The following is a 23180-nucleotide window of genomic DNA, read 5'->3' as shown; positions in this document are numbered from 1 at the left end:
TACAATCATTTACCTGATTACAGTCTGATCCCGCTATCAAAGCTTCATTAAAAATATCGTTGGGAGATGGTTACCAGACTGATGACGACGAAGGCGACAAAATTTCGGCTTCGTTTCAGTATCGTCTTCACTGACTGATTTGATGAAACTTACTCCAAATTCATTAGAAATATGTACATTCCTCAATATAAAGATTTGTATAAAACAAATTAAAAGCTTTAAGGCATATTAATTTGGTTGTAATCATCTAAAACTGACCAAGGAGTCAAATCAAGAGAACAAGTCGAACTATGAATAATTCCGAGGCTTAGAAAGCTCAGAAAGTGACCATTAATGATGAAGTGCCCCCTCTATCGAAACTACTTAACATTTTTAGAGTTGTGTGTATGTTTGGTGTGGGTTGAGCTTTAAATTTGAGGGGAAAATTGTTTATTATCTTTTTCTATCTAAATTCTATTTCATCTTAGCAATGACATTAATATTAAGTGTTATTTGGGCCAGCTCAGTCAGCTAAATTGCAGGGGTTAAAATTCTCTACGGCTGTTTTATATTTTCTTAATTCTTAAAAGTAGGTTACGACATCAAACAGCCGTCTGTCTCAAAGATGATCCCACAAGTCTTATGCCCTGTGTTCATATATGAATTTTATGGTTAATGGATAGCAGTATACCGACTAGGTTGTTGACTCATTGACATTGAAAATGATTGAATAATCGCGTCGTATCTACGTACGTGCACACGATCGCTGCACCGGAAAGATCGACAAGAACATTTGTAAAATAATTTCTGTTTTATTGCTCGCATTCCAAATCATACCGGTATTCAAGAACGGAAAACTGTTAAATCAGAAGAGTGATACATCTTTATGAGGTTTATTTCTTAAAAGGGAAATGGAATTAAAAGTTATTACCTAGCGTGATTCAGCAAGTTATTTGACGGGGATGTGTGCATTATTTTCGGGCAGTGCGCAAAAGAGCGAAGTGCCGTGCTGAAAACATCGTAAACCGGCATCAGCTTACGTCCCGTGCGGTCTGCAAAATCACCCCAAAAACCGCCCGAAAAAGGCTTCTGTTTCATTTCAACGGAAGTGGGACTCGTTAAGTGTGGATTTTGGACCTTATTTTGTACCCCATTGCGCCAAGAAATTCGACAGAAACCACTGAAAATAACGTCGCAATTGTGTGAGTAATTTTTTTATGTAACATTGTCAAAAAGCTTCAAACCACTGAACCTCCTAGTTCCATTGTTCCAAGTGAGAATCATCACTGTTTAAAATTGTTGGTGCCATGTACAAACAACTACGAAGAACTTTCTCTCTTTTACTAAGTTTCAGCCTCTGTATTGTCTGGATTAATATGAATCATATGGATTTGGCATAACATTTTTATTGGATAAATTTTGAAAAATGCTACAGAGAGATGTTTGTACAAAACTTCCCTTATTTTTATATATTTCAACTGGGTAGTAATCTGTTGAGTAAATATGACTATTTCCCACTGATGTCTAGATAAGATAATAAAACTCACTACAACAGTTTTGAATGCATAAAGTAGCAACACTTAAGCAAAATGAAAGTTCAGACTGTGTTTGATCTAGGTCCAGCGTTGTTAGTGTGATAAATTCCGGTGACTCTTGGTACACTCGGGCAAAGTACCTTTGTAAAGGTTGTAACTTATATGAGTTAATAACCTTTCTAAAGAAAAAAAAAAATTTTACAACAAGCTTTTGTGGAACATTGTGCAGAAATTTATGGCTACATTGTAAATTTGGTGGGCGTGCATGAATACATTAATTGAATACTTTTAAACTTTGTCTTCTTTTTTTCTTGCTTTAGTTCTTGACTGAAATATTCAAGGATCAAACTAGCCTGTACAACCATGGGACGCTACACGGGAAAAAGTTGCCGTTTTACGGTGATGATCTTGCTGACTTCTGGTTTCTTCCTAGTGGAACTCATCACTGGTTACGTCACCAATTCCTTGGCACTGGTTTCTGACTCCTTCCATATGATGTCCGACATTATAGCATTGATCATTGGCTTCTTTGCTATGAGAGTGAGTATAAACCCAACCATCAGAGCCCTCAAAAGAATCATGAAGATCTTGAGACTTTATTTGATCCTTCTCAAGCCACCTCTGTTTTATGCATTCTCTTAATAATGTAGTGCTGATAAGGCACTTGATAAGAAAGTCTCAAAGCGCTTCACAACTATTATCCCTGTTCATCAGGCCACGAGACCCGTTTACTGTAGCAACCTGAGATCAGTGGAATCAGGTCTCTACCCTCACAGGTACCCATTTATACTCCTGAGTGTAGCGAGGCAATGGAAGTAAAGTGTCTTGCCCAAGAACACAACAACCATGATCCCCGTTGGGGTTTAAACTAATGTACCATTGCACATACATGTAAGTCAGACACCGTCACCATTGGACCAGTGCTCCACACGTCAAATGTGTATCCACAAATTTGTCCTTAGTTTACTCACCAACCTGGAAAATCTGAAATGGACTTTAAAACGCCCTTATTGTTTTTCCAAATCATCAGGTGTCCAAGAAGACCACGCCCAAGAACACCTATGGCTGGCAACGTTCAGAGGTCCTGGGAGCCTTGGTCAATGCAGTCTTTCTCATGGCTCTCTGCTTTACTATCTTTGTGGAGGCCATCCAACGCTTTATTTCTAAGGAGACTATTAAGAATCCAATGCTGGTGCTGATTGTTGGTGTGATCGGGCTGGTGGTGAATGGAATCGGGCTGTGTCTGTTCAGCACGCATGGTAAGGAGCAGGTCATGGTCTTCAAGTCCAGGGCAAGTCCTCACAAGTCCTTGGAATTCCTCACAAGCCTTTACAAGTCCTCACAAGCCTTTACAAATCCTCACAAGTTCTAACAAGTCCTCACAAATCCTCACAGACCTCACAGTCCTCACAACTCCTAACAAGTTCTCACAAATCCTCACAAGTCCTTGGAATTCCTCACAAGCCTTTACAAGTCCTCACAAATCCTCACAAGTCCTCACAAGGCTTTACAAGTCCTCACAACTCCACACAACTCCACACAAGCCTTTACAAATCCTCACAGCTCACAAGCCTTTACAAGTCCTCACAAATCCTTACAAGGCCTCACAAATCCATACAAGTCCTCACAAGTCATCACAAGTTGTTAGAATTCCTCATGAGCCTTTACAAGTCCTCGCAATTCCTAACAAGCCCTCACAAGTAACCCCAACTCCATTAAAAGTAGTCACTAGTCCTTACAAGTTCTCGCAAGTCCTCACAAGTTGATGAACTTGCTGAATCAATGTTCAAAAAGTACCAAGATGTCACAATGCTCTCACAAATGTCTGTGCTGTACACTTTAAAGCTAGAGTCCATCATTTGCAGCTATCCGAAAAGTAATTGGCGTAATTATTGTTGAAAAACAAACTTGGTTGAAAGAGAGTAAGGGAACTAAACTCCCTGTGAAATTATTCTTTCTGGGAAGCTGTCATTTTGAAGTAATCAACGAAAGAAGGCATTTCCAACGGTGATTCTTAAGAAGCACCGTAGGAAAATTTAAATTAGTAGTTCGTTTTGTTATTCAGCGCAGCGCGCACAAGTATTGGAACGACACACACGCGCGCGCGGTTGTTATAATTCGTTGGATCAGTGCGCGACGTCGCATATAGCTGCAATTCAAAACAATTCAAAGCACGATTCAGTAACTTTTGATTTGAAATTGAGATCTTAGAATGCTGTTTTTCTCGGAATGTACAGCTGAAGCTTAGCTGAAACTTCATCAGGTTAGTTGCTCAGTATCCTTCATTAGATTTTGAACTCTTTTGTTGCTTCAAACGAACAAAATGCACAAATTACAAATGATGGACTGTAGCTTTAAGAAGCAGCCTATGTACCGGTGAAGGATAAGCTTCCCCGTTAAAAACTTTTCTTGCTGAATTTTTGTTTCTCCCCAAAGGTATGTCCCATGGCCACAGTCATGGTGGAGGCAAAGGGCATGGCCACAGCCACAAATCCAAGAAATCTGACAAGCCAGAATTTCAGCAGCTTGACGAGCGGCTATCGGACTCAGACCAACGGCTGCAGAGTGAATGCTCTAATCAGCTGACTGATGTGACGGTTGCAATGCCAGAAAGGGAGGAGGCTCTGCCCAGCACAGCTACAGAGGCAGCCGGAGGTGGTAGGTGTTCTCCTTGTACTTTTGAGACGGACTTGCCAAGAGTACCGGCTCTGTGCGTTATCGGTAGAGGGCACTTTGGTCTCCTAACCGTCTTGTTTTGTTCCTAATTGTCTTGCAGGCCCATCGGGTGCTCAGCTGAACATGAGAGGCGTGTTTCTACACGTGTTGGGGGATGCGTTAGGTTCTGTAGTGGTCATCATCAGTGCACTGTTCATCTGGTTGACCGACTTCGAGTGGAGACACTATGTCGATCCAGCTATGAGTCTGATCATCGTAGCTATCATCACCATAACCACCCTTCCACTGCGTGAGTTCTGAAAATATTCCTGTTCCTCTCTGTGCATTGACTGAGTGATGCATAACCCATGTACTGCCATGAACAGTCCTGCCTGTTACTCCATTTACTGCCCCAAACCGATCAAGCTGTGTGGTTTTATTGAATCATTCTGGAACAATACAATGTCATACAATGTAATACACTGTAATACAATGTAATACAATGTAATACAATGTAATACAATGTAATACAAGTGCAAATTATCAAATTGATATAGGTCTAGTTTTGTGTGTCTTTCCTTTTTGTCCAATAGGGTTAATTGTTTTTGGTGATTGTTTTCTTCATTTCAGTGCGGCAGTCAAGCATGATCTTGTTGCAATCCATACCCACGGATATCGATCTGGAACAGATCGAAAGAGAACTAGTACAAGACGTAAGTTTGACTGTAATGTGTCTTGCGCAAGAGTGTATAGTGCATATAAAGCAGTAGCCACAAAAATATGTGGAAGTATGCATATTGTATTTCGATGGAAATGTATTTACATCAAATTATCGGATATGGTACGAATAGTGTAGTTGGTGCATATTTTAATATGGCATACTCTTGTTTATTTTTACAGGTTCAAGGCATAGCCAACGTGCATGAACTACACGTTTGGCAGCTGTCTGGTAACAAGTACATCGCCACAGCTCATGTGCTGTTTCACAACATGCAAGACTACACCAATCTCGCCCAGCAGATCAAATCATACCTACATGATCAAGGCATCCATTCTACGACTATACAGCCGGAATTCATTGGAGTAAGTCCACGCAATAATTTCTTGTAACACCCCCCCATCCACCCTCACCCCCTATCCACCCCACCCCTAACCCCGATCCCCACGATTGAACTGTTAGAGTTCGGATCGAGTCATCACAAGTCATACAGTCTGAATTCAAGCGACTAGTTATTCAAATAAGTCGCAACAAGGGTATTGATTTTCCCTTGTTACTTGTGACATGACTTGTGATTGACATGTGATGGACATGTGATGGACATGTGATGGACATGTGATGGACATGTGATGAACATGTGATTGGCATGTGATGGACATGTGATTGGCATGTGATGGACATGTGGTTAACTTGTGATTGATGTATGATTTAAAATCGAGTACAACTCTGAGAACCAGACTGTTATAGAAATAATCTTTGTATGCAGTGTTCCTTAAATCTCTGATTTTTCTTCTTCTTCTAGGACTATCCAGATAATGGTGTCTTAGATGACAAGGAATGCAAGATTCTCTGTAAGCCCAACACGATATGCGATGCACAGAAATGCTGCGGTGAGAGGAAGTCATCCAAACGCAAGTCTGTGGACACTCCTGCAAGCACCACGCCAGAAACGGTACATTTCATACAAAAGGAACAATTTACAATACATTGCAACAAAGACATTTAACCACAGAGCATCTTGGGCAGCAGTCAGCAAAATATCTGATGTAGAAATGTTGTGTTTTTTTTTTATGGAATCTGCTAATTAATATCATTATAATTATTTCTTTCTGGTAATGAAATCGAAGATAGGCACTGTAGTTCGCAAGCCTGAAGAAACCTGTAGAGAGGAGACAATGAGAAGAAATGACAGTTTTAGAGGTGGGAGGAAAACTACTGAATACTCTGGAGAAAACCCAGGGAATCAGGAAGGGACTGAAAACCCAATCCACATGATGGCCCAGGCAAGATTCGAACCCAGGTCACAGCGGTGGAAGGCGAGGAAAGCATCGCTGTGCCAACCTGGCTCCCAAAATGGGAACATCTCACCTTTTTAAAAAAAAATTAGGCACAGTTTTTTGGTATAGGTTGATCTTGATACATGTACTTCTTTCACTGATTCTTGATTTCTGTTGTCGTTCTTTTACAGACCACGGCCAACTTTGGTTCCGACCCTATCGATCAGGATGTCTTTGTGTGACCTCAGTGTCTGTAACCTTTGACCTCTACTGACCTGCCATTTGACAACTGACAACAAAGACAGGTTTTTCTATCATATCAGTGTCCTCTCCTATAATGGACAAAATTTCAGCATTAAAAACACGACATCGTCAATTTGTACAACACATTGGTGCCATTTTATGAGTGGACAAAATCCTTGGTATTAGAAATTAAGAAAATTATACACGCTACATTATATGCATATTTCTGTATGACTCTGGTAGGAATTGAACCCGACTCTTCCTATGCATAAGTGGCAAACCCACTATAATACCACCGAGCTTACACATGTGCAGTGTCATGTGCAGCCTTGTTTTTGTGTATGATACTTATTTTAAAAATATCTTAAAGGATATTTTTTGTTCAAAGAATTTATGAGCCCAGCAACTTATCTAAGAAATAAAACTGCAATTCTGTAGTCTAATTTACATATAAGATTCACGACCAAATGTATTTTTTCTATTGTCAAATAGAAATTTTACAGACTGTTTGTGGAGATGATGGTTCAATAATTTATGAAATACCTGATCACAGAATGTCTCGAAAACTTTGTTAGTTTCTTGCCAAAAAGTCTTTACTGTTTTTAATTGTTGGTTTTAGGTCATGAAATAGTGCTATTTACCTTTGTGGAAAAATCTGAAAACATTCGAGTACAGGAAAAAATCAAATAAATGTATATTGACATGCATGTGTTCTTTGAAGGCCAAAGTTCTTGTAATTTTAATTGCTAAACTAAAACTGGACTTTTTACTGTACCGAACAATGTCATTTTTTAATGGAGTCTGAGCTACACGACTTTCATTTTAACATTTTTTTGAAATTGTATATATGACTTGGCTCCATTATTATATTTTTTCCTTGAAAATATATGGCTATTACTAGTTTTTTAATTTCCTTTTGTTGTATACACCAAAGGTTGAGTGAAGATTGTCTTTCAATTTTGAACCAAATATTGCGATTCCACACTGACGTTGCATAGAATTCCTTCATTTCTTTGGTCGTGACAATTATACCAAACATGCAAAGGATTTCATCATGCTACTTATATTGGTGTTCTACATTTATTTTACATGAATACGTGCACATTCACAAACCACAGTGTTCGGTCATAATGCTCAGGACATAATGTTAAGGCCCGGTAAAAAAATAGTTTCTTGTCTGTTTTTTTTTAAATAAAGGAGGCGGGCACTTTTTTATCTTCCCAAAGGTGGCGGTTTTTCCAAGATGGCAATGGATTCTTCCTTTTTCTCAACTCTTTTGCTGTTACAAAATTGATTCTTAGGCAATATACTATATAATTGTAAAATCTATTGTAAATGTTTGAATTACCAAAAAATGCGGCAGAAAAAAAGGAAGTGGGTGGAGACAAGTAATAAGCCATTTGCGAGTTAAATTTGAATAAAATCTGGAACGCTGACTTAATACAATGCTTTGCACGTTCTAACCTAGCATTCTCCCGACCAAAGAGACTGTTACTATATCACGTGATTCGGGGCAAGCCTTATGCTAGCAACCCTCAGCTCCGGCATGGTCTGGTGTCTTTGTGCCATTCTCTCCCATTGTGAACGATGTATTGGTGCTGAGCATCCCTTACGTAACTATGCAAGAGCTTGCCCCGAATCATGTGATATAGGTCTGGAGAATTCAAAGTTAAAATGTGCCAAGCATTCTGAGCAAGTCAGTGTACCAGATGTTTTTCAAATGTAAATCCCAAAGGGTATAGGTTACTCGCAAATGGCTTATTAGTTCATTTTAATGCTTGGCCATACCGTCCAGTCAGTGCTGATTAAGGACTTGTTGCAATATTGTGACAGGGCACGCAAAATGCCCAATAACAATAACTCTAATTTAACGCTGCTTATTCTTGTTGCTCTCTGTACAGAATGTATTCCTTCATGTATGTGAATAACTACAGTTTTTTTTAAAGCTTCATTTAGTGGAATCAAGCTCGAAATGTAATGAACATTTTTGAAGCAAATTATTACTTAAAAGCACCATTTATCCAAAAAGATTGATGCTCCATTCTTTACAGAGACATGTTCTGTAGGAAATGGGAGTTTGGCATTTTTTTTGTGGGGATAAAATATCTACCATGACCAAGTGCCTTTCAGAAAATTCCTGTGTGAATGCATTGCTACTGGGGATTTGTCGATATATTCATTGAATGTGTGTTTTGAAAATTTTGATTATGATCAATGAAAATGTCTGAAATCATTGATAACTTAAAATCAAAATTGTGTGATTTTTTTTATTAATGCGTCATTGGATGGTCGTGATTTCTTAGTTAGAACTGAATTTACGTGTACATGTATAATACTTTTCGTAGAACATTCTTATCCAAAGAAATGTAATTTTTTAATTTGTGATTCTTATTGACGAAGCAAATATGGGCATTGTTAGAAGAGGAGGTAATCTGGTGTGAACTCGATGGTGGAATAGCCTGTGATTTAATTTGAAATGTTTGTTATCAAATTCAAAAACTGTTTCATTTTTGTTCGTGGATGTTTTTGCTTTTATTTATTTTTTTCACTAACGCACACAACCTTTTACTGTGTATGATATTTGAGCACTCAGAAACTGAAAAAAAAACATACCATGTTGTGTTTAATATGTATTGTAATGTTAGTTTGAATTTAGTATAAACAACAACAAAAAAAGAGACAATTCCCTTCGGTGAAAATGAATTTTTCAGAGAAAACAATATTGACCTGAAATTTATCGTTATAATATACATGAATGGTAACCATTAGGTTTTTGTTTTTTTTTAAATCCGCTTGTTAAATTCTGTTGAAAGTTAGATTTATATCTGTTCCACAGTGTGGAATAATTTTTAGCATTTAAAGTTTAGATAACTGTTAGGAAAGTGTTTTTTTTCACGGATTAGTTTGAATATTTAGGAAGAAAACTAACTGCTGTAGTGATTGTGTTGAAGAAAAGATATGATGGCAAATAATGTATAATCAAATACCATTTGTAATGTAAATACAATATATATTATCCCAAAGTATTAAATGTATGGAGTAGAATACACAGCAGCTCTGCGTTTGTTTTCTCATTAAGTCTGTTTAAAATTACGTTTTGTGTATTGATTCATTTGTTATTGAAAAAAAAACAAGGTACAAGAAAAGGTCACGCAGTGACGTCAGCACATCAATGAGTGACAAAACTTACATACATGCAAACAGAGAGCAATAAAGCAAGTAAACATGACATCCCATATCGTAAAAGCAAACATGCGTATCACCGACAATATATATGTGACCAGGGGAACACAGGATCTTCAAGTTGAGATGTGGAAATATTACTGTTTTTATTCCTCAGTGGCCGCATGGCAGCAAAGCGCAGCCAGCGCTGTAAAATCTTCTTTAAATTAAACGACTTTTATAACATGGGTGTGCTCTCGTTGGTTATCTGAACCACAGGATGTTGGCCAGTGCCTCACATTCCTGGGCAAACCACATAGGGATTATGAATAAACAGAGCTATTAAGGGGGTGATTAAACAGAGTAACTAGTGTAAAAAAAACCAGAGTCTATCTAATGAATAATAATGAGGTACATGTAGTCAGCCTCCTGCCTGGAGTTAATTACTTTCCCAGAAACCTGGAATGTGTGGTTGACCCACCCAGGGCTAAAGGACAGATTTTCTCACTCATGCTCACAGTGGTGAACAAAAAATATAACATGCACATAAAACAATGAAGATAATAATAATTTCAATACTTTGAAAACATGAAAACAATCCAAAACTTGTGAAAAAGCAATCCCGCGTACCGACTATTGGGATATAAAATATTAATAAAACTTTCAAAAGAGATAGGAAAAGCAAAGGTGCCAAAAAGATATGATTGAAATATGCTTCAAATATTTCACCGGTTACATATAGTTCTTTGTTGTTTACATGTTTGTATTTCACTTCAGAGGATTTGAATGTGTAACCTGGAAAAATGACACACTATGGGAAACTCGCACTAAAACTATTACAACTAAACTAAACTCAGGATCTTTGATAACTTGTGAGATGACCTCTGTCAGCATGTTGATTTGCCGAAACTGCTGGAGAATGACTTGCTGCATCTGAGCTTGGTGTTGCAGCAGCTCCAGGATGTGTAACTGTGGAGTCAGGATTCCAGTCATTGTGTACTCCTCAGACCCACCAATAACAACACTGTGTTGGTTTTGACTCTAAAATACTGACCACCAAAGACAGACCAAAAAACCTTTTAAAAATGCCTATAGTCCCTATTAAATCAATTCCTGGCTAAGTTCTAAAAAACATATTCCCTACCCGGATTCTCCACCAAAAATAGTAAAAAAATGTAACCTGGAAAAATGACACACTATGGGGAACTCGCACTAAAACTACTACAACTAAACTAAACTCAGGATCTTTGAAGAGAAAAGTCGCGAGGAGATTGAATTATAATAGGGACAAGGGACACAATTCTAGATTTCGAACAAAAAAAAGAAAAAGAATTTATTTACAAGAACTTTCAAAATGGCCAGATAATTATAAAACCAAGACCACGAAAATCAAGTAAGAGCAAAGACTAAAAACCAAAACTTAAACCTAAAAAACCAACTTAAACCAAAGACCTAAACCGAGTTAAAAACCAAAAGTAGTTAACCAACACAGTGTTGTATAAAGTGGACCTTAAAGACACTTCTGGCAGAAATCTGTTAACAAGATAAGAGAGTAAAGAACATACATGTAATAAGAAACAAGTAAACAATGCAAACAACTCAAGCTACACTAGGTCTAAAGTAATATAAACAATGCCATGTGGACCTGCTATACAGTCTTGCCAAGAACACCAAAATTTCTTGTGAATACCTAATGAGCAAGATAAACAGTGGTCCTTGTCTTCTGAATGCCAGGTGGGACTAATCACCAAGGGAGTAATTCAACATTCCTGAACAGTAAACTTGCAAAGGTCCAAAGCAGATAAAAATAACTAAATGTAATTAACAGGTGGCTAAATACAAAATAAAGGAAATGCAGGTCTACAGTAAACGAACAGCTTGGACAAGTCTAACTAATGAATAAACATGGCAAACTAATCAGTAAGAAGTCTATGGGAAAACCACTCCTCTTGGCTTATTACATGTACAATAAAACAATAAAGGTAATGAAGAAAACACCATCCAAAATACTGAAATCAGATGTCAAAAGAAAAAGTATCAAATCAACAATTAACCTAATAATCAAAAGGCAATGCAGTGCATCTACATGTATCAACCACTGAAGTAAACTAAGTCAAGAAATCCATGGAGAAATAAAACACAGAAAACCAAGTCAACAATTCAACCTTCTTGTGACAACACAATTTTCCTACAAAATCCCAAAACTCCAACTATCAGGATCCATCATATTAAAAAGAAGCAAAAATTCTCCATGTCACTAAACTCAACTGGTAACTTACAATCACAACAGGCTGCTCATGAACTTTATAAAACTTAATTGTCAAAACTCTGAACAATGCTAAGACCTTTCAAAACTTCTAAAAACTTAATAATACACTTAATGAGAAAATACACAGAAAAACATATCAAAACTCACCAATGACTCCAACAAGCAGACAAAACTAAGCAGGACAGGCACTCCAGTTAGGAGGAAAATATATGCATGTGAATTATATCTGCTGATCTGCTGGGTGAACTAAACTGACTTGACCATGTGGCAGCTTATATAGGGGGGACATGTGGGCTTAAGTAAACAAACGGGGGTCACACTACTGAAAAGGAGGGGAGGAATCTTGAGTAACTAAAATGATTTCTTTGTTTTCTAAGGGGAGGTACTCCTATTTAATACACTATACATTATGAAAACATACAACTAAAACTGGGCCCTGCCACAAATGCACAAATTGTTTACTCCTACCTATCTAAGGCATAAAATACTACTGTTCGCTAATTCCGCCTTTTAGTAAATACATAGAATTTATTAGAAGCTAAGAAGAGCAAACTCACAAGAAAGTGACATCTACGATTGCTACTAGAGCGCCATCAAGTATAGTCTATGTAGTGTATACTATACAGGCCCTGGTCAAGCCGACCATGGTCTATTATACGTAAACAATTTCGATTAATTATGGATCCAGATTGCGTATGACCTCAAGAAACTGACCAATCAGCATGCAGGTGCCTTCTATACGCGCGTAAATCGAGCTCCACGTGCGTAAACATCACGCCCACGATGAGTAGCATTTTTGTACACAGGTATTACAAAAACGCGGCATCGAAATTGACCAATCACAATCTTAGTCCTGATTTCGGTATGAAATGACGTCACGCATGCTTAGATATATCAGACGTTAGAAAGGAGACTGGACTCCGTGGGTAACGTTGATACTCGACTGCATCAAGTATGCAGCTATCTTGAAATGAACCAAACCAATAGCTAGCTGATTTTTTACACTTTTTTCCCTTTTTTTTTTAATTAAAGCAAGAAATCTTCCTGATTTCAAAAGATTCCGATTTTCAAAATTTGAATAGTACAGTCGAGTCTCGTTAGTACAAACTCTGTTAATACAAAATTCTGGTTATAACAAACATAAAGCCTTAGTCCCGAATGTGCATTTATGTGCACAATGAATGGGACTGACGTTCCTCTCAGTACAAAATTCTGATATAACAAACAATTTGGCTAGGTCCGAACAAGTTTGTATTAACGAGACTTGACTGTATATAATAACCCATCACATCATGTGCATTGTGCAATTTAGATCTCGAAAAACAACCAATGAAATGGCATGACGTAGTAACATCAGTATTGAATATGTCTTCCAAAAGATCCCAGTTTTTAAGGCATTATTAGGCATTATCAGGCGTTCCGGGAATTGTATACGCAAGCATGAAATGTACAATGTACTATCCTTGAGATTAGTATACAAATAACGAATGTTTGTGAGTGCGATGGTAAGAATAATTTCATGAGGTGACAGATTGAATGTTCTATTCCACGAGGCGAAGCCGAGTGGAATAGAACATTCAATCTGTCACCTCATGAAATTATTCTTTCCATCGCACGAACGTAAAACATTCGTTATTTGTTTTATACAACACCTGAATAAATTCTCGTCATTTGATTGGTAAATTATAAACTACAATTTATTTTAATTTTAAAGATGTTGAACTACCCCTTCACGAAAATGTTTGAACCCAACGCTGTAGCGCTGGATCTTTGGAACAATACGCGCTACGCTGAACGCGCACACCAGTATGCATTTTGCACGCAAATACCGCGTCATGGAACTAGCGCAAAGTGAAATGGTATAACGCATGGGTATAACGCATGGTCGCACCGTGCATTATACCGAATAATAATATGTCACGTGATCTACAATTCACCAATCAGATGACGGGGATTTATTCAGGTGTTGTATAAAGATAATATCAACCCGAGCAGCCATTGTCCTGATCAAAGTACGATCTATTTACAAACCCAAGATCTGATATCAGAACATCACATGATATGAAGCCCGGGAAGGGACAGGGTGGAATTTCTTTTTTTGGAGTTTGCTAATTCGTTCGCACGAATTAGTAATTCGTTCGCACGAATTAGTAATACGTTTGAACGAATTAGTAATTCGTGCGAACGAATTAGGAAATTCCCCCCAAAAATGTCCACCCTGTCCCTTCCCGGGCTTTATACGAGTTAGCAATTCGTGCGAACGAATGAGCAAATTACCCCCCAAAAAATCCACCCTGTCCCTTCCCGGGCTTCATACCTTTTGGCAATTTGTTTTAAGGTTTTAATTTCCTTTCACAATACATGTACCAATTATTGGCAGGCTCAGTGTTGGTAAAGCTGTCGCATAGCATTACGCATAAAATGGTATCGGCTCTTATCAGACTGAACCATTATACTGCGGTTGCGTTGATGTGCCTTTTTTCTGATGGAAAATAAGATGGGAATATAAGCACTTTGTCATCTCCCGATTGTCGTCATCCCAGTGGCGACAATAATAGCTCACGAACAACAATCGATATTCTTATCGATCACAATGCCAGGTCGGCCTCCGTTGGTAGCTGTGTTTGTGTTCAAAGTACACGTTGCTGAGGTAAATTCATTCACTAACGAATTGTAGGTGGATTTTTTTGTCTGTAGGGGAACATTGTCCTTTTGACAATGTAATTGACCTCACTGTTTATTTATAAGTGGCATAGTCCTAGTGTTAGTGCATTTGAGCTATTGTGACGATCATGAATCAACATGCCTATTGTAAGTCAACCACCAGCTCTTTAGTAAGCTGTCTAGCCTGTTCAATGTTCTTACTTTTGGCTGGGCATGCTAGTTTACTTGCGGTCAGACTTGTGATGTAGGCCTACTTCTGAACCATCATGGCCTCGACTACAGCACTGCATAGGCCTATGCCTTACGGGCGTCATGTCGTGCTCTAAAAATCACCCGGCTTTGCCAAATTAGCCCCACGTAGGCCTCCTATCCTTTGCATCAGCTAGATTGTGCAATATTTTGAACAGTATAGTCTCGGCCAGGTAATAAAATCCAGGTCAGTGTCTACCGATCGCATTCTGAAGTTGGATGATAGTGGAGATAACGCCGCTATTGTTACGTGGCGGGTAGAATACATGTACATGTCTTTCTGTTGACTATACGTATAACTGCAATGACATGGACACACGAAGCAGGTGGACGAAGTTGACCACGTCGGTGGAGATATACTCCGACTTTCTCTGAAGAAACCACAAAATTCGCTTGCAGCAACTTTACCCAAATCATTCTTGTCATGTGAGGAACCAGCGTGTAGTCACCGTCCGTCTCTGTACTTTTTCCGTGGAGCAAGTGGAGTAGGTCTTAGGTTAAGTTTCCTACTGTGTTCGCAATTGTAAAAGACAACAGTGGATATTTATTCAGTGTGCTTTTTACGTTGCAGACTGTGTGATGGAAGATGTTGTGCACACTTAGTTTGGCAGAGCACGGTCCATCACGCGATAGTCCATGCATAGCGCATGAGCGACCTAACCAGCTTATTTTGAAAACTTTGTACAGCTTTATTTGGAAAACGCATCGAACTGTACAGACCCAGTGATTTTAGTTGACCTGTAGTGTAACTGCATTCACGGCCTGATTCAGTGAGGTGCCTGGAGTTACCATAATGGGACGTTTTACGGGCAAGAGTTGCCGGTTTCTGGCCATGATTTCCCTGACCACCGTGTTCTTCCTGGTGGAGCTAGTGACAGGCTACGCTACCAACTCACTGGCTCTCGTCTCGGACTCTTTCCACATGCTGTCAGACATCATAGCTTTGGTGATAGGCTTTCTAGCATTACGGGTGAGTATGAAAAGACGTCAAGAATTCAACCCTGTATTGAGAACACGTACAACAATAAATGTTGGCCTATTTTCGGTACTTACTGAAGCTCAGGTCAGATGTTCCCTTTGTTTGTTTTTCCACTCAAGCGTATCAAGTTTCCATGTTTTGTTCAATAACACGCATAATCTCTCGACATGTGACGCACACACAAATCAGCATTTACTTTTACGTGTTGCACCATATGGCGCAATAAAAAAAATATTTCAATTTTTGGAGGTGGGAGGAAAACCTACTGAATCAGGACTGGGAAATGGCCACATGTGGACCAGGGCAGGAATCGAACCTGGGCCATGGATGTAAAAGGCAAGGAAATAAACCACAGCGCTAAGGAAACAGGTCAACTCGTACGCGAACCAACTCGTACGCGAGTCAACTCGTACGCGGATTGGTCAACTCGTACGCGAGACAACTCGTACGCGAGCCAACTCGTACGCGTGCCAACTCGTACGCGAGCCAACTCGTACGCGAGCCAACTCGTACGCGAACCAACTCGTACGCGAACCAACTCGTACGCGGGCCGTTTTAGGAGTGGTTTCGAGGATTGGGTTGGCATGGTTGGGAAGAATTTGGGAATAGTGTGACGGGTAATCACACAGGGCCACACATTTTCACAAAAGAGAATAGACAATTGCACTGTCTAACTGAAAACCCAATCGGTCCTTTTCAGGGCCACCACGCATTTGCAGTGATATTAAATAAAATTCTAATTTTTAAAAATCAATGAAATTCACCTCCCCATTGTTTTATTTTACAAAATATAATTTGGATAGCGCTAACCTGACTCCCAAACTGTTGTGAATGACTCCTTTTGTAATGTTGGTCTGGGAACCTATTTCAAAATGTCTAGTGGTGATTTGTGTCTCTCAACTCGGCCTAGATATCCAAGAGAAGTTCTCCCACGGGGAGCTGGAAGCGTGCCGAGGTGTTGGGAGCTCTCATCAACTCCGTCCTCCTGATAGCGCTGTGCTTCACAATCTTCGTGGATGCCGTCCAGAGACTGATTGTAGTGGAGGCCATAGAGAACCCTGTACTGGTTCTCATCGTGGGCTGCGTGGGGCTGGTTATTAATGGAGTTGGCCTGTGCCTCTTCGGCTCACATGGTAACTGGACTTTGGGTTTTTGATTGAGAGAGTTCTTAATTGAGTGGTCAATCACAAGACATCGCAAGACGATCAAAGAACAAGACACATCTCAAGACCATCGATCACAAAAGTAATTCAGTGTCAATCTCTGGTCAATCACAAGTTAAACTCAAGTCCATCATGAGTCAATCACAAGCTGAACACAAGTCAAGACAACTTCAAAACAAGTCCAATTTTATTCACGTTATATATGGGTGTGCCATTTTATGCACCCAAACACACAGCATGTCTGCACCCCTGTTGCACAGCTCAGGCACCGAGTCAGGCCCCTCTTGGCAAAAGGAGGCTCAGACACTTACTTCGATATCATTAATGCTAGGTCACTTCGAGGTAATAACGAAAATCTGGTCATATTTCAGTACATATTAATACATTATTGGGACTATCGGTTTCCCCCCTTTTTTAACGTCATGTATTAAGCGTTGTACCACACCACTCCTTTTTAGCTGCCTGACACGCCCCACTTTAATCTTCCTTAGGTATGCCGCATGGTCACTCCCATGGGGGCGTGGAAAGCCACGCCCATGAGCGAAACTCCAAATGGCAGAAATTAGACTTGGAACCCTTATCTGCCGAAGAAGAAGAAACGGCACTTGACGAACCATCTTCCACGGTCAAAGGAACGAAGGAACTGAGTGATGAAACGAAAACAGTGGGTACGGTACAAAGTTATTGTAGTGTATGGTGTTTTGCTATTTTAATAGTCATCGAGGCTTCCTAATTTCAATTTTGTAAGAAAGGAATTGCCCTCAGACATTTGTATTTCATGAGTTCCCGATCTTGGCATTAAAGAATGATTTTCGTTTCCTTTGATCTTATAGGCGCAGCGCCCTCTCACGCCCATTTGAACATGAGAGGCGTGTTCCTACACGTGTTAGGGGACGCGTTAGGTTCTGTAGTGGTCATCATCAGTGCACTGTTCATCTGGTTGACGGACTTTGAGTGGAGATACTACGTCGATCCAGCTATGAGTCTGATCATCGTTGCTATTATCACAGTTACAACCGTCCCCTTATGTGAGTTGAAGAGTAAAGTGTTTAGCCACCAATTGCCCAAACAGTTCGTAACTTTACGGCAAGCGTAACATATTGTGGTGAGTTCTTCCGTGAGAAACGCGGAGACAATTAGAGAAACAATCACTCGGAATTATATACGATTCAACTATTTTAATCACTGTCGCTCGGACACAGGTCCGACCAGTTCGAAATCAGAACAACAACTAACTAATTCCTGTCTTGTAAACTGCACTTATTCAACAAAGTGTTTACAATGGAATAAAGAACCAAACATTCTAATAATAATATTTACGATATAATTCTATACTTCAGGTAGCGTGTAGCGTGGCAAAACAACTTTACGCACTCCGTCAAAAGAGGGCGCTAGCGCGACCAAAACAAGTTCGCGCTGCTTACGGGTGCATACCTGCAAATAAACTCCCATAGACACTAGTGCTAAATGCCCATACTTCAAAATTCTTTTAAAAATACTCAAAACTCTCACAGGTATTCAAGCTGCACAGAAAAAAATGATAATCAACATGTCATCTTTCGTTTTCTTTTCAATTTTTGGTGGGTTGACCATTGACTTTTCGAGATATTTTCACCCAAAGAAGACGACCCCTATTTTCCCATAAGCGGAAAAGTTGCCATCTTGAAAAACGATCCCTCCACAACATGGCAAAATAGCGCCACTTTCGAGCCCAATAGCATCCAAAATGCTCAGAATTGGAAGCCCCAAGTCCGGGCCAGAGGTTCATTACCATATCTCTTCAATTCCCCAATTTTACGGCGCTCAGAACTCTCTAATATAGAATATTTTGAGGGTATAACTTTTATTCTTGAGCTTGGCGGATCGATTTACCGGTGTGCACCCTTTAATAGCAGGCAACTTTTAGATTTTAACACAAAACCACATTCAGGACAAGCAGAATATCACCAAAGTCAATATTTTGAAGAAAAAAATGAAAGAAAAATATTATCCGAGGTCGATATTAAGCCCGAAAATAGTGGGTGTTTTTTGCCCCTGCTAAGCTGTAGAGCGCCCCCAGCGACAATAAATTGAGTTTCAGCTACTTTTCAGCTCAAAATGCCCCCCCCCCCCTTTTCAACTAGCAATTGTTGTAATCGGGTGATAGCCTACTGCTCCCTTACGATTTGGGAGAATCCGTTACGGAAAAAACCCTTGTTGATACCTTTAAAACACTTTTTCCCCCTCCCCGTAGGTTCCGCCCACTGAAAAGACCACTGCCGGGGCACAGCGCATGCGCGAAACGGCCATCTTTGTTATTCTTTATAGGGTGCATACCTGCAAATAAACTCCCATAGACACTAGTGCTAAATGCCCATACTTCAAAATTCTTTTAAAAATACTCAAAACTCTCACAGGTATTCAAGCTACACAGAAAAATGATAATCAACATGTCATCTTTCGTTTTCTTTTCAATTTTTGGTGGGTTGACCATTGACTTTTCGAGATATTTTCACCCAAAGAAGACGACCCCTATTTCCCCATAAGTGGAAAAGTAGCCATCTTGAAAAACGATCCCTCCACAACATGGCAAAATAGCGCCACTTTCGAGCCCAATAGCATGCAAATGCTCAGAATTGGAAGCCCCAAGTCCGGGCCAGAGGTTCATTACCATATCTCTTCAATTCCCCAATTTTACGGCGCTCAGAACTCTCTAATATAGAATATTTTGAGGGTATAACTTTTATTCATGAGCTTGGCGGATCGATTTACCGGTGTGCACCCTTACATGCGTCTTTGATTTACGCGCAGCAGGAATGCATCGTCGGTGCAGGTGCTCTGCGCTCTAAGCGCGCACGCACAAGTCATCGCTGCGTAAGTAATTCAGAGGATATTTTACCAATAACCAATAAGTAATTAATCAATAATCGATGAGCAATAAAGTCTGTGTAATTTCACAACAATATTTATTGCGGATCTGTGAAACGCTATAGCCCTATATACCTGCTAATGATTTCGAAACACGACGTAGCTTCGCAACAGTTTTAATACTTTGAGAATCTTGGACGAGGATGATCACAGCTTATTACGACGGCTGTTTGTGTGCGATTTCATATCGGTCGTTGAATCACGTCCGCTGGCCAGCACCTCTCAAAATGTTGTAAAGAGTACACTAGATGAAGTCAGGCAAAAGACGTTAATAAACGAGGGTAAACTTGCCTTTTTGGGGACAAAATATTTCGCATGCACGCTTTTGGTATGGAGGATAATTTTTAATCGTGGATCTGCTGTACATGTATTCAGCTCATGATCGGTACCTTCGACCGAAATTCAATGCTAATTTCTTGTGTTCATATAAGTTTGCTATATTGTTCTGTTTCAGTCCGGCAGTCAAGCAAACTCCTCTTACAATCGCTTCCATCAGAAATGAATGAAGAAGATAGCACGGAAAAGCTTCAAAGAGATGTAAGTTTTACCACTAAAAATGAGTAAAAAGTAAAAAGGAATCAATATAAACGCTTAAAAAATAACAAGTGTTGAAACAAATTACAACCAAGGATAAATTAGTATGCTTATTTTATGTTTCCCCTAGGCCCTAGTACTTGAAACTTTGTTATGTAAACATGATGAAAATTCTATGCTGATTGGTTTCTCTCAGAAGACGGGTACCAGTTACCTAGCCACAGCCCACATCTGGTTTCACGACAAGGACGATTACACAATAATGGCCGACGACATCAAGTCATATCTCATGGACAAAGGAATTGATGCCACGACGACGATACGAGAGAATACTGATGTAAATGTACACAGTGAATCAGCGAATGGTGCTTGTGTATAGGATATTAATTAGTTTTTTTACTGCTTGGTGGCAGCAAACTTTCAGACTCACAATCAATGGTTAAGGATGTGGCTACAACTAATTAAAACTGATAGGCAAAGGAGTCTAGGCCTTAGCCATAGGGTGAGGACATTTTCAAGCACCACGCTTGTTTAGCAAACTGCACTTTTGTCAACGAAGGGTTGCAAAACTATGGAAGGTCCAACACTGCAAAAATGAAGAAGAGTTATTACAGATGACCAAAATATTATTTGATTGTTGGAAATATAACATTGTCAACAAAGCTACAACACAATTCCTACACATGCCTTTTTACTATGTATTGAGGGCGTTTGGAGGACTTTTAAAAGAAAACTATGTTGTCAACCATGGCTTCAATTTATGCGCTTGCGGCAGCCCATATAAAATGGCGTAAATGTAACAAAAGTAAGGTCTTTATAATCAACTCTAAAGCATTATCGGTTGAACAAAATGTGAACGTAAAATGTGGCTTTGTGTCTTGCTGTGCTCTGTCTACTGCAGTTTTTTTTTTAAATAGTAATAGCATTGTTAACCCGAGATGAAAGTACTGGTTTACAAACAAAATATCAACTTAAAATATAGGTATTGTGTAGACCTATAGTCAATTTGCTAGTCAACTTGCTATCGCCTTTTGTTTGCACCTTCGTTCGCAACGGCACCCACATTTGCTGGTTGTTGCAATTTAGTCTGGTCCCATGATCTGACGATCCCCAGACGTCTCGGTTTGGTTAAGCGAAATTGGCGGTCTACCTGACTTAAGATCTGACTTAAGCCCGAAACAGCTAATTATTATTCGGTCTGTCAACCTCAGACTTAGGTTATAGGTAGCACACTGAAAACAGTTCCGTAAAACTGTTAGATGGCTATATTCTTTTACAAGATGTATTGAAATAACGTTTGATTTATTACGGTCTTTTCTTTAGTATGTTGAACTCAACACAAATTCCAGTTTTTAATTAAGTTTTAACGTGTTTCCTGAAGGCCAAATTGCTGCATGTTCATACGTACATCTAAAGCCGGTTCTTTGTAATCTCCTTTAAATGTATTTCAGCCCATGATATGTTATAAATCCTTTTCATAAAGTTAACACCTTTGTCGGTGATGTGATATTTTGTAGAAGACACAATTATGCTGAACTTGAACATTACTCTTCTTTTGTTATTAATATAATGAATTCTGCAGTTGACATTATTTCAAACCCCTATATTTATAACTAAATTTAATAACAATACAAATTTATAATCTTGTTATTATTTTACGTTACGAAGTCGGAACTTTACGTTACGAATGGCTACGTATTCAAAAAAATGTTTAAAACTAATACACTCTTTTTACCATTGAAAATCACATCAAAATAATCAAGTTGATATGTAATTTAATCTCGAAACTAACGATGTATGATCCAACCAAACGTCTAAAATTATGTCTAGCGTAAATGTAATGTAACATTGCTTTAATTTCCGTTGTACATGTAAATGCTGCAGGTGGCGGTCGACAATAAATTTTAAAGAATTCTTTGCAAGATTCCTCAGATTGCCAGAAAGGAAATCTATTAACAGAGCCACCCACTATTTGCATAAAACTATTCCGTAAGTCTTTTTTTCTGGAAGTTCTTTTGACTCTTTGTTTCGTTATACTTCTATTTTGGTGACATAAACGCTTGAAATAAATCAAACGAAATAAATAAAGAAATAACGGTAATATATCTTTAGTCATGCTTTCTTCTATTACTAGACCACAATCTTATATCATTTTTCGGTATTCTTCCATCGAGCAAAGACTATATATTTTTAGAAATGTTTAGATAAATTTGTCCCTTTCTGGATGGGATATGCCAACTGTTTTTTAACTGGCAGTTTTGGTCCGTTCAAAATTTGTTTGAAATTAGGCAAACTCAGATGTTGGAAATCAATCAATGCAAGACTTTGATTTGACATTGTTATTTTGCTGCAGGTGTACATAGTTGCATTTTTCAAACTTTGCCAAACGTGCATGTTTCATGAATATCTGTTCGGCAGTGACGAAGTAATTTTAATATGAGAGAGTGTTATTTGACTTGAAATAATAAACTGAATATTCGTAAAGCAATAACTTTACTCGTTGCACTATTTCTACTGCCTTACAAGTGGAAAGCGTGTAAAGGAAAGGATACAAGTTTTATTTAGCAACATAGTATGCCGACTGCTTTAAAGGTGCAACTCTGGTGCCGGTCGTTTGCAGATAAAATAAGCAAGCAGACTGCACGGTATATCATTCCATTGGCCTGATGCCTCGACTGTTGCGCAATCTTCACTCCCATATCGCGGAGCATTGTTGGGCTCACCATCCCTCCAGTTTCTGTACTCCACACCATTAGCGCCATCATGGCACGCCCATGTATCTGATAAACACAGACAATTCCAGAATATGTATGTGGAATTTGATATTTTGTTTTATAAAAGAGACG

The 23180-nt window shown here is 39.0% G+C and overlaps 2 protein-coding genes and 1 long non-coding RNA gene across 3 annotated transcripts; 2 read left to right on the top strand and 1 right to left on the bottom strand.

Annotated features, from left to right (window-relative positions):
* The first annotated feature begins 709 nt into the window (after positions 1-709).
* LOC119728419 (zinc transporter 1-like) lies at positions 710-7762 on the top strand. The gene is made up of 9 exons (XM_038200650.1): positions 710-1181; positions 1835-2054; positions 2545-2773; positions 3951-4172; positions 4291-4479; positions 4800-4882; positions 5070-5252; positions 5690-5839; positions 6356-7762. Exons 2-9 carry the CDS (start codon positions 1878-1880, stop codon positions 6404-6406), a joined length of 1284 nt encoding a protein of 427 aa, XP_038056578.1. The 5' UTR covers positions 710-1181; positions 1835-1877; the 3' UTR covers positions 6407-7762.
* A 1415-nt stretch (positions 7763-9177) lies between these two features.
* LOC119728421 lies at positions 9178-11001 on the bottom strand. The gene is made up of 2 exons (XR_005271054.1): positions 10750-11001; positions 9178-10364 (listed from the first exon to the last, which is right to left on the bottom strand). It is a non-coding gene; the product is annotated as an uncharacterized LOC119728421 (long non-coding RNA).
* A 3230-nt stretch (positions 11002-14231) lies between these two features.
* On the top strand, positions 14232-22822 carry LOC119728420 (zinc/cadmium resistance protein-like). Its single transcript, XM_038200651.1, has 6 exons — positions 14232-15721; positions 16641-16863; positions 17385-17561; positions 17727-17921; positions 20255-20337; positions 20531-22822. Exons 1-6 carry the CDS (start codon positions 15545-15547, stop codon positions 20711-20713), a joined length of 1038 nt encoding a protein of 345 aa, XP_038056579.1. The 5' UTR covers positions 14232-15544; the 3' UTR covers positions 20714-22822.
* Positions 22823-23180: the final 358 nt, after the last annotated feature.

This window comes from Patiria miniata, unplaced genomic scaffold (assembly GCF_015706575.1).
Source record: "Patiria miniata isolate m_02_andy unplaced genomic scaffold, ASM1570657v1 HiC_scaffold_20, whole genome shotgun sequence".
Lineage (NCBI taxonomy): Eukaryota > Metazoa > Echinodermata > Asteroidea > Valvatida > Asterinidae > Patiria > Patiria miniata.
This window is presented reverse-complemented; position numbering and strand designations above follow the sequence as displayed.